The 11,748-nt window shown below is 36.2% G+C and overlaps 1 protein-coding gene across 4 annotated transcripts in view; it reads left to right on the forward strand.

Moving 5' to 3' along the window:
• The window catches only part of NEK7 (NIMA related kinase 7), a 62,404-nt gene extending 52,075 nt beyond the window's left edge, over positions 1-10,329 (forward strand). For all 4 annotated transcript variants that reach the window (XM_090146150.1, XM_031595809.2, XM_031595811.2 and 1 more), the window contains 2 exons: positions 1,579-1,692; positions 7,488-10,329. In XM_090146150.1, coding sequence (XP_090002276.1) covers positions 1,579-1,692; positions 7,488-7,598 — 225 coding nt within the window. In that variant the 3' untranslated portion in view covers positions 7,599-10,329. The remainder of the gene's footprint in view (positions 1-1,578; positions 1,693-7,487) is intronic.
• The last annotated feature ends 1,419 nt before the right edge of the window (positions 10,330-11,748 follow it).

Consider the following 11,748-nt stretch of genomic DNA (forward strand, 5'->3'; position numbering starts at 1 on the left):
CATCTGTCAAAGCAGGAGATGCATGAAAATATAGTATTCCTGTTTTAACTCCTTAGGGGACATTCAGATTTTTTTTTAACACTCTGCAGCATTCAAACAAAAGTACTTTTTAATGAACACCTAGAGTACAAAAATGAGTATCTGTGCATTTATTTAGAATTTCTGCATGCATACAGACCCTGCAGTTGATTTTTCTTTTCTTTTTTCTTTTCTTTCTTTTCTTTTTTTGGTCTTTAGCTTGCATTTTTAACATTCTTTTTAAGGTAAGAGACAATAGCATGTAAATCCCAAAATTAACAGCGTTTTGGTAATACGGTTATAGAGTGTTTGGGAGGAGTGTAGAATTGAACTGTAGCACTGTGTTCGCTTGGGGAGCTTTAATATGATTTATTCTTACTTGAAGTTTGTATGAAGAAGTACTAAACTACTTGTGAGATGTTTTATTAGATACCAGGCAAAGGTTAGAGAATTCAGGCATTTTTTCTGTGTGTATTTCCCAGCAATCTTGGTGCTTAGACACGAAAGAGTTAAGCTGATATATGGAAGACCAGAAGACAGATGAGAGCCATTTTCAGCTTGTCCTGTCCCTGCTGAAGCTCACTGAGTAGCACAGCATGGACTAGCGTGTTTCACACACACTCTGCCTGTCTGGGGAATGTACACATTGTCCTTCCAAAATCAAACTTATTAGCACATGTAGAAAAGGGTGACTGACTTTGGGGCAGCGCTGTGCTCAGAGCAACATTCGTGCTGCCGCGGTTCAAAGGCTTGGAAGGCTTTGAACAGAATGGAGAGTTTATAAATGAATTTTAAGATTTGTAATCCTGCTAGCCATAGCATTGGTTTCCACCTTAAATGTCAAGTTTTAACGCTGTCTGGAAGCCAAGCATAGGCTTACTAATACTGCCTAGAGGATGGTTGTTTGTGTAGGTGTTCTCCAGTAGCTATTCCTACATTCTTCTATTACAGTTGTGAAATACAGTTATGGATGTCAGTTCTGTACTTCTGATGATGTTTTGGGTGACAATATTAATTTTTGAAATGATGTGGAATAACAGATTGAATTATGAGGGTATTTTTGTTACCTTTGTTAGCTTTTTTTAATTAACGAAAAGCACCCCACAAAACAGTACCAAAACCCTGCAGCACTTTAACCAGGTCTAGCTGTGAGATGCTACAAAACCTGCTGTTGTTACCCGGCGTTTTTACCAGGCAGTATTGCTTTAGATCAGATAATGTTTTCTAATAAATAATAAGCTTTCTTCCAAAAGAAGAAAGTCCCCCTTCTGTGGTGCAAAACCTTTCCTAACAGCTGTAGGTGGAACTACCCAAATTTTCCACATACGGTATTGGTACAGTCACTACAGTATACAATTAAGCACTGTAATATTAGGATTGTGATAGGCACGGCACAGAGTAAGAACGTGGACTGGTTACTTGGATAGCTAAAGAACTTCTGATTTTAGCTCTGTGACAGGAAATCATTAAAGTTTGCTTTTGATTTGCTAGTGTTGCGGGTTTTATGGCAAAAAGTGTGCTTAAAAACACAAAAGAAAACTGTACATTTTCCTTAAACAGATGGCTGCTCTGCAGAGTCCCTTTTATGGTGATAAAATGAACTTGTACTCGCTGTGCAAGAAGATAGAGCAGTGTGACTATCCACCTCTCCCTTCAGATCACTATTCAGAAGAAGTAAGTAATTTCCTTTTCATAGGCTAGATCCTCATTTTAGTGTTGGCATGCTTCCAATGTAGTAATGAACTTGTGTAGTTTTATGTTATTTGCAGATGATGCCTGTAAGTGTTTGCTCGTTGAACTTGCTCAAGTTCTTCTGTCAAAACATTTCCCTGAAATGGTATAAAATTTTGGGGGGATTAAAGGTGGAAACTTCATCCTGTTAGCTTCTTAATTTCATTGAGCTTCTTTGCTCAAAAGGCTGTCCTAGAATACACAATGATATGTACTACACGTCATAGTGGGATTGAATCTTACATATGTATTATGCTTTTCTAAAAGCACAACTATACAAGTTTACGCTTGGCAATCAATTAGTGCACTAACTTTGTTTCTCTAGAGGCTTACATTAAAATCAATCAATCAATAAATAAAAATATAGCTCACTACAGATAAAGTTCCCATTTATCTGTATTATACAACTACGAAGTACTGTTTGATACCATTGAATGGCAGGTCTTTTACAAGAAAGGGTGGGTGCTAACAGTAAATTTCAGAGAAATGTAGCATGGCATAATATAACTGCATATCACAGCAGGATATGTTTTAAGTTGATACATAGCAGTTTTTTACTGTCATTAATGCATTTAAGGGGCATACTTCCTTTTTTAAAAAAAAAAAAACAATAAAATTAAAAGAAACTAAATATTTTTCTCAAAGAAACAGGATTAAAAAACATAAATGTTTGCTTGTAAATGATCTAACGTGCTAGTTTTGAAATAACTTTGCCACTTTGAAAAGGAACAGGGCGAACCGATAGAAGCTGTAAAGCAAAGGATGCATATTAGTAACCAATTCTAATTGAATTCAGCCTATGTGAATTAAAGGTTACTTGGAAAACACAAATAAAAACCAGCACTGAAATACCTTCCGAAAAACAGAAGGTTTTGTGCATTTTCATTTATAGAATAAGCATTGTAATTCTGAGCCTTGAATTTTTTTGCTTTCAAAGACAGTGATTGGACTATTAATAAAAGAAAACTGCCCAGTGTTTTTGTTTTGTTGTATTTACAGTGACAAATTTTCCTCTTTATGGAAGCAAAAACTGGACTTAAAAGGATTGTTCTGTGACTTTGCGAAGGATGGAATTTTGATCTATTGTGCAATTTGTGCAATAAACCTCTTTGTGGGTTTACCAATTAGTCATTTTACCTTGGCCATTCTTAATTACTATTTATTGCAGACTATAGATACGGCAGTTCATGTAACCAACTTGAGAACTGGAGGCCTAGAAATACAGTAGGGTGTGAACAATAATGCAAAATGATAGCAAGAATGTCAGGGGCCGTTCTTTGTTGTGTCATTCATGCTGTCTTCCTTTTTCCATGAAGCGCATGAATATTTCACATATCTGCATCCTCATCCTCTATTCTTCTTGACTAATTTTCAGACTGTCTGCATTTGCATTTCACATGGTAGCTGATTAGGAGATGCCGAGTGCAGCAGTGAAACCTCAGCAGGCGGTTTCCATGGTGACCTTCAGCAGGATTTTAATGATGATACCACTAGTGGTTCGTTGAAGTTGGCCTGCCTGCGGGGCTACTTCGCTGCAGCTAAGTGTGAAGTTGGATATGCGGATTTCCAGCCAAGGGGCAGATATCAAAGCCTGGCCCAGATAGAAGGTCTTGGAGTTGGGACAGGGAAAGAGGTTCCACCTTTTGCTTACCTCTGTGTAGCTTCCAGTGTCGGAAGCAGATGCAAAGCACAGGTTACATTTTCTTCATTTGAAAGCAGGCGTTTACGTCTATGCTTTGAGTAAACCGGGTAGTTATAAAATACACCAGCGAGTTTAAAATATAATGAGAGATTCAGAGCAGTAATAGATGTGGAAATAGTAACTTAAAAAAGGTAATCAACTGAACTATAGAGATGGCACTGAGAGCATTTCTTTTGTTCCAGTGTGAAAACTTGCATTATCTACAGTGTATGCAAAAAAACCCCATGTATGTTTGCTAGTTACTGCACCAGAATATAATAAAAAAAGAAAATAAAGTCTTTTCTGAAAAATGTTTTATTAGCACAAACAGTTTAAAAAAAAAAAAAAAAAAAAGGAAAGAGCAAGCATTGTCTATTGTATTATTTTACTCTCCTAAATGATCTGTGCTGGGAAGCTAGGGATCTACTTTTTAACCAGATTGGGAGCACATTCTGAGCAGTAATGTTCAGGGGTTTCTAAATACTCCAATCCACATATTCTATAATGAAGACTTTTCTGAAAGAACACTTCTATTGAGCGTTCACGGATGTACCCTGTGATGTAGGAGTGTAAACACATTACAAAATATTAGGCAATTGCTTTTTGGGAGAAATGTAAGTAAATTTTAATGAGATAAATTTTTGATTAGAAATCCTAGTAGTCTAAGATGTGTTTTCACAAACTTTGTTGAGCAATAAGAGTTATTATCCAAGATTTTTGCATGTTTAACAACTTCATGTATCATTGTTCTTGAATATTCCTTAAGAAACCCTGATGTTCAGGGTAAGTACTCAGAAATATGTTTTGTTTTAGGGAGTTGAAAGCTGGGGCTCCCTTGCCACCCCCAGTCAATACTCATAAAATCCTGTCAGCCAATATTAGCATCCCATTGCTTTTTGTGGTAGGTGAAGTCTTTCAGTCTTCCCTCTGAGGTAATTTTCCTCACAAGTCCATAGCCAGGCCCCTGGTCTAGAATTGCCGTGTGGGTTGCCAGCATTCCTTCCAACACTGAGTTTCAGGAAGGTCTCCTATTCAGAGTAAGGTCTGTGAGTTTATTATTATTTCAATCATCCAAGATTTCTTATACGAAAAGTTTTCTTTCTCAGTTGCATGACACTGCCAAGTACTTGCCTGTCACAGTACTTAGTATTCCCCCCTCCCCTTCTCCTGACTTGAGCGATAATTGTTTATTTCATAGCTGAAAAAACTGCTAAAGTTAAAGAAAGTGTATCCCTCTGCTCCAGTGTCAGGCTAAGCTCCAGGCTAAACACAGTCATTGTGCTAAGTGCACAGAGGAGGTTAAGAACAGTAAGCAGCCAAAGAAGTTTACAGCTTGGGGATGTGGGGATGCAACAGGAGCTCCTTCCAGCTCAGTCGTAAGTCTGTTCTGCCTGTTGGCCAGTCTGTGCCAGTTAATGCTAAAAAAAAATTTACTCTGTCTCGAGTGGTAGTCTGACTTGAGACCCAGTGCCTCTTCCTGTGGTACTGTCAGGCTTTTCTGCTTCCTGAGAATTTCATAAGTACCAGAGGAACTGACAAGTGATCTCAGGTTCATTCAGATAGTTACTCATGTAGATAGTTAAGAAGTAGTGCTGTGGCCAAGTATTAGCAGCCAGCAGGAGCCCATTTTATGTTGTGAAAGGCTATGTCCGTGTGTAACTATTTTCTTTCTGCTATGCTCTCTTACAACTGAAATTCTGGGGAGAGGAGGGAGAAGGAGATTTAGCAGTGTTAGCAATGACCAGTATTTAAGTAGTAAGACTTATAGCCACATTGATGACTGCTACTTATTTTACTGTGATATAATTGCAAAGAGTTGTTACTGATGATGAACTGGTAGAGTTCATCTCTTGTACTGCGTTGAGAAAAGAATTTCTGAAGAAACAGATTCACAGCTGTCCCTTATTAACATTCTCATAAACGTTTTCTTGCATTTGGACAGCAGTGATTATATGATCATTTTGGTTAGGGTTAGTAAATAACTGTACAAGTTGCAAACAGCCAAGGCATCATGGTTTCTCTAGGTGCACTTACAAAGATGAATAGGGCTGGACTGGATGATCTTAGTGGTCTTTTCCAACCTTGGTGATTTTCATAAATCCTGGTATGAAAGCCTTACCTAATGCAATGATGCCGTTTTGCTTGTGTCTTTGTAACCATTGAATCTCTGTGGCTGTCTTTGGAGCTCTGAACTAAAATATACTAAACAGAAGTAACAAAGCAACTCTAAAGGAAGGCATCCTGTTTAATGACTCAAATTATTTACTGGTTTTAATGTTTTTTAAAATGGAAAAGATCAGTTTAGAAAACAAAATCAGTTACCATGGGCCAGCAATTAAAAACCATGAAGTGGACTAGTGAAGCTAAACACAACTTCTCAAGCTTTTTGCACATTAATTTATTGGAGGATCTACTTGTATTGTTCTACCTTCAGCCAATTTACTGGTAAAAGAGAGAATCCTGTTATTCCTCTAATGATAGCTTTATAGGTGTCAATCCTTCACAGTCTTTTACTAAGACTTTATTTACTCTATGCAGTTCTACTGAACAGATGGAACTCTTCACAGATAAAGATATATGTATATGTACAAGACTCGATGTTGTATTCCCCAGATAAATTACATTTGTATTCTCTTTATAAAATGTTTACATATTTGGTTTTAATTTCAGGATTGGGGTTTTTGGATGTTCTCAAGTGTTTCCTGTTTGTCATGTAGGCTGTAAGAGCTGTTGCATGGCAAGCTGTTGCTCTCTGCTAATATATTGTGTCTGCTGGTAACTGTGTCCCAACTGCTGCTGCTTCTACAGGAGCTTGTTTTACTTTTTCTATTATGTTTTGGCAATTATTTCTTACGGTAGTTCATAATTTCCAGCATTCTATTCCCCAAATAATTGGGCGTTACTATGGACTAATAATTTTTCCTGTCAGTGGTATTTATTGCCTGCCAGAAGGAATGTGATAGCTTTTAAAATCCGTTAGTCAGATAAACTTAACATATTTGAGATTCAAGTAGCAGGTCTGTTGCTGGATCTGGCCATCAGTCAAAAAGAGAAACATTAAAGTAAAATGATGAGCAATCTGATCACTATCTTCAGAATTCATCAGCTCATATATAAGCATTAATTTCTCTTCACTAAAGCAGTGGAGTGTTTTAGTGACAGTTTTTGTATTATTAATTGTGGAGGAACCTGTACAATGTGTGCTGTTTGCAATTTCTGCAAACAAAGTTGTAAATAGTTGTATGTAATGTTTCTTCCTTCAACTTCAGGACTTCCTACTCTAGTGCATTGAAATTCATCTTCAGAAAAACTAAGAGTATAATTAGAATTTAAAATCCTTCTTGATCTTTTTATACAAAGCAGGAAGGGAACTCTCTGATGGCACATTTGAATATGCTGTCTGTGTTGCCTTTGAATAATCATGATGATGAGGTCACTCTGTTAGTTACAGGAAGTAGGTTTTCTCAGTAATCACACCTAAGAATGCTTCTGTGAACATATTAATTGTTTCTTTCTATAAAGGAAAATTAACGACTTAGGCCTACAAATAAAAACCAGGACTTTGGCCAAAGGTTATTTACTTCAGTATCGTGTTTCCAAAGCCAACATAGTGTGATGCTTCCTCAAAATACTTTCCCAACTTTCATTTTTAAGTTCAGAATTTTACTGAGTCAAAGGTGGAGGTTTGAAATTAAGAAGTCCGTACCGGGTTTAGTAGGGCTTGCCATTTAAATGATGTATAATGAAGTTACATGCACATTTGAAGTTATATGTTGGAAGAATTAGAACTTAGGTCTTCTCATTACTATTTATGCTCATATTTTTTTCTGGCGATAGTATAAAATGTAAAAAAAAAAATAATAAAAAATTGAGTTTTGTATACATGCTTGCATAAAACTGTGTGCAGTATGTGTTGAGAGACAGTGCTGAGTGTGTGTTTATGCAGAGTTGCTGTGCTGGGCTAATTGTTGCCAGTCTTTTCGATTTGAATTTGAGAGTGCCTAAATACTACTTGGCAGGATTGTTGGCTTTCTTACATGTTATTTTCCTCTCCTAGCTGCGACAGTTAGTTAATATGTGCATCAACCCGGATCCGGAGAAGCGACCAGACGTAACCTATGTCTATGATGTAGCGAAACGTATGCATGCACACACTGCGAGCAGCTAAACAGACATCAGATCCTGAAGATCAGAAATGTTCAAGTATTTGAAATAAATCATCCCACCTCTTTGTATTTCAGAAATGTAATTATTTGAAGCTTACTGTTGTGCTTTGTAAACCCATTTATATACGAACTTCAATATTTTGTTTATTTTCTTTTTTACTTTTTACCAACTTGCAGTTTTAACAGGTTTAAATATGTAAAGCATAACTTCAAAAGATACTGAGAGCCGCTGTTTTCCACGTTAAGTGAGTTCAAGTATGTTTTCTTTACTGACAAATGTGTTCAGTTGGGCCTCAGTTCTAAAACACGGTTGCACTTTTGCACAGGATACAGATATTAGGCTTACGTATAAGCAAAATGTCTGAATCTCTCACCTTTTTAGTAATTTATAGGAAATATGAATCTGCACAGTTATGTTTATTTTAATCTTAGTTCTGAACGGGGTATAATTATTATAGAAGGTTATTGTATTTTATACTGAATTATAGTTTGCAGTTCTCAGCACGTGAGTAGACAGATGACATGATTAGTCCTGTGCTTGCCAAACGTGATGCAAAAATAGTGGAAAAAAACCATACACTGAAATTATTTTAATGTCCCTTTTCATTTTTGCTATTCTGTCATAATGCACATAAAACATTTGTTGCAGGTTTTATGGGAAAATTTAAGGTGTTGATTCTGCAGTTTGATCATTTTCAATAGCCTTGTACAGCACAGCCCTGGGGCAATGTGAGTGCATAGCTGAGTGTTAAAACCATGCAGATGCTGCTTGTAGCAAACAGCGTTCTTTTGAGGCTAGCATGTATGAGAAGATCTGATTAAAAGATGCAGTCTTTAAGTTACCAATTTCTATTTCTGTAAATGTCACTGTTTGTAGATTTTTGTATTTAAAATAATTTGACCTTAGAATACTGTATTTAAAGATGCTTTTAAAATACCAAAATCTTTTTGGAACATATATAGCTGTGTACTAAAGCACAATATATTCTGCACGAATATCAGATTTTGTATATTTTATCCTAAGAGGTAGCTTTATATTTAGCAAAAGTAAATTTTAGCATTTATGTTTCTGAGAGAGTTGCCACTTCCATTTCGGAAATAAGTATTGATGCAAAATGTCTTACAGATACTTTATTATTGAAAAGGAGATTCACAGTGTTTTGGTTAAAACCTTTCTGGTATGCTTAATAATGTTTTCATTGTTAAGGGAAATAGAGTGTTGAAAAATAGAGATAAGACTCAGATGTATTAAATATCAAAACTAACTCTTTTTGAGAATACACAGAACTGTTAAAACAGAATTCTTACCAGTGAGATTGCTAAGAAGTTGTTACTGTCAATTAAACCTTTTCGTTATGTGAGTAAAAAGAAGTTAAAGAAAATACATACATCCAGACAACACAGGTTCTGTATGTAGTCAGTTCCCTGCACCTTTTGTTTTGTTGTTTGCTTTTTCTCTCTATGCAGCTTTTCATTAGATGTAATGCTCAAAGAATATCCAAATGTGGGAAATCTGGAGTTAGCTCAGTTGTGCTTTGGGTTGGTGTTGTTTTTTTTTTTTAAAAATTAGAAATACTGTGGAAATTCTGTTTGGCAAAATGCAGGAGTTATTAAACAGTATGTGCCACATCTTCATCTTAATACTTTGTTTTTCTGTTGTTTTGTTTTAATTTCCAGACTTGGTAGGACAAGTCTTTAATTTTCCTTCTTGCTGCCGTATTTACTTGATCTGGTCTTGTAGGACTCCAGTGGAACAATGTATAGAAAGAAAGTGTTTGAGAAACCTTGGTTTAACAACCTCTATATTTGCATTCATGTATTATCTGATAACTGTGTTTTAAACAAATGATTGTTATATTCTAGTTCAGATGTCAGAGTGAAGTGGTTTGTATTGGCAAAGGTGGCGCAGTACTTGCGTGACTGCCACGATTAGTTTTTAATATGCACAACTACTCCAATCATTCTCTGAAATGGGCTAGAATATTCCAAAGTCACTGACAAAAAACCAACGCAGTCAGGCTCTATGCATCTAATATCATGCATCAAGTATTATTACTTTGCCTGAAAGTAACCAATGATACATATCTTTTTTTTCCTTTTCTGGAAGGATACGTGGAGTAAAGAAACGATGAGTTAAAAGTTAGCAAATGTTTAATTCATTGGTGTGGGTGTGGTTTTTTTGTATTGCTAATTAAATTTTGTGCTGAGCAAAAGTAGTTGTTTCTATTTTAAAAGCTGTAGAGTAAATGGTACAAATGACTTGGGTACCGAAGTTTGTATTTGAGAAGTCTGTGTGGGTTAACAGAATTGTTTGTATAACCGAGGTTCTAGAGTTTATCCCATAAGTAAAGCACCTAGTAATGTATGAAAACAATAATGTCAGTTGTAATAATTCCACGTGTACTGTACATTTTATAAAATATTTCCTGTTACAGAAACATCATTCTATTTTTCATCTTTTGTTGTTGGTGAGGTTTGGCACTATTTATTTAAGACTATGCCATTACATGTTTGTTTTCTTTAAATTGAACGTGTTATATTTCTAAGCAAAATGGTCTGACTTGCACCCCCTTCTATTTCAGTAGTACTACAGCATTAACGTGTTTCATGACTGAACTTTGTGCTTTGAATGACATTGCATTAAAATCTCATCTACTATCTTGAAAGCTCCCCTGCTGTGCAGTAGCCTAATAAAAATAAAGCATACAGATATCAATTATGGTGTAAAAATAATGGTGCTTCTATGATATTTTTCCAACTTTTCTTATTACAGATATGCTACAGTAGTTGCTGCTGGTCTTGCAGTCAATTTACTGTTTCCAGTATTTAATTATAGGTGAGTGTTCTAGAATTGTAATGGTAGAAAGTACATCCAAAAACTTTGTCATACCGTTTGTCAAAAATTGTATCTAAAAACACTACAGTGGATATTTTCATAATGAATTATAAACTGTGCTTTTATCTAAAATTGCTCTGAAGCAATATGGAAATACCTAGAAGGGCTAAGAATAAGGAAGAGCTCCTATTTGTGACCCCAGCTTTTTTGAGCTCCTGTCAGCTCCCATTTACTGAGAGAGCATTAATTTTTTTAATGAAATTTCAGTAAGTTTTAGTGAATTTGTTTGCTCACAATGAATAAATGGGAATCAGTAGGGTATCTATGTGCTCTGCTCTTTTTTTTTTTGTATGCCTTTGTTTTGGTAGGACAGACTTAACATATTTTTTCCACTTCTCTTCAACTTCAGTGATCCAGTTACTCACTGTACAGGCAATAGAAGTATGTGTTCTTCTTGTAATGAGCTGAAACTTTAAAAACATGCCAATATACAGGAAGATGAAATACAGCATTAGATGTGTCTGAGCAGGCTAGTGTTTTATTCATGCACACGATTAAGACAGCCATAAAGAGTGAAATTGTTGACAGAATCTTGGAAATGGAAAGGGACTTCTATTGCCAGTGGTTCTCAGCTATCTCTGAATGGGACCCAAAAGTGCAGTGATGTTTGCTTTCAACAAACCATCCACTTGGTCTCTGTCTTGGCAGTTAGCCAGAGAGAAGAGAATCTTAATGGCTGAACTTGAATGCTGATGGCAATTGCTGTGTCAGGTATTTGTGCTTTTAGGAACCAGAGGTTTATGTGAGAGGAAGACAACAAGGGCCTTCAGCTCATGTTTTGTGGAGGGATATTTCAGTCTGGAAGTAAAGGCGCTGAACAGCAGAGTTGAAATAGCTTCCCTCCCCCCCCCCATCATTTTAATACCATTTTAGCAGTCTGATGTTTTTCCAGTCCTGCCACATCCCCATATCAGCTAATAGCCAGTGACAGTGCTGATCTTCTGGATTCTGATCTTTGGTTTGGTCTGGATGAATAACTAAATTTTCCTGCTGAGATCACTGAAGGGGGGAGATGCAGGCACTGGGCATACCCAGTGATGTGTTACTTAATTGCCAAATGTGATTCAAATAGAGATTTTAAAGGATTTTTTCCGGTCTTCACTCCTTTCCCTAAGTCTTGCTCCTCAGATTTTTGTTCTTGATTTTCATATTCTTTCATTGCCTCTGCTTCATTTTCCCTGTTGTCTCTTCTTCTCTCCTTCAAACTTGAAGTTCTTATTTTCCAAATGGCCAACAGTTCCGTTCTTTCTTTGTGA

Source organism: Phasianus colchicus, chromosome 9, assembly GCF_987193195.1.
Source record: "Phasianus colchicus chromosome 9, bPhaCol1.hap1.1, whole genome shotgun sequence".
Lineage (NCBI taxonomy): Eukaryota > Metazoa > Chordata > Aves > Galliformes > Phasianidae > Phasianus > Phasianus colchicus.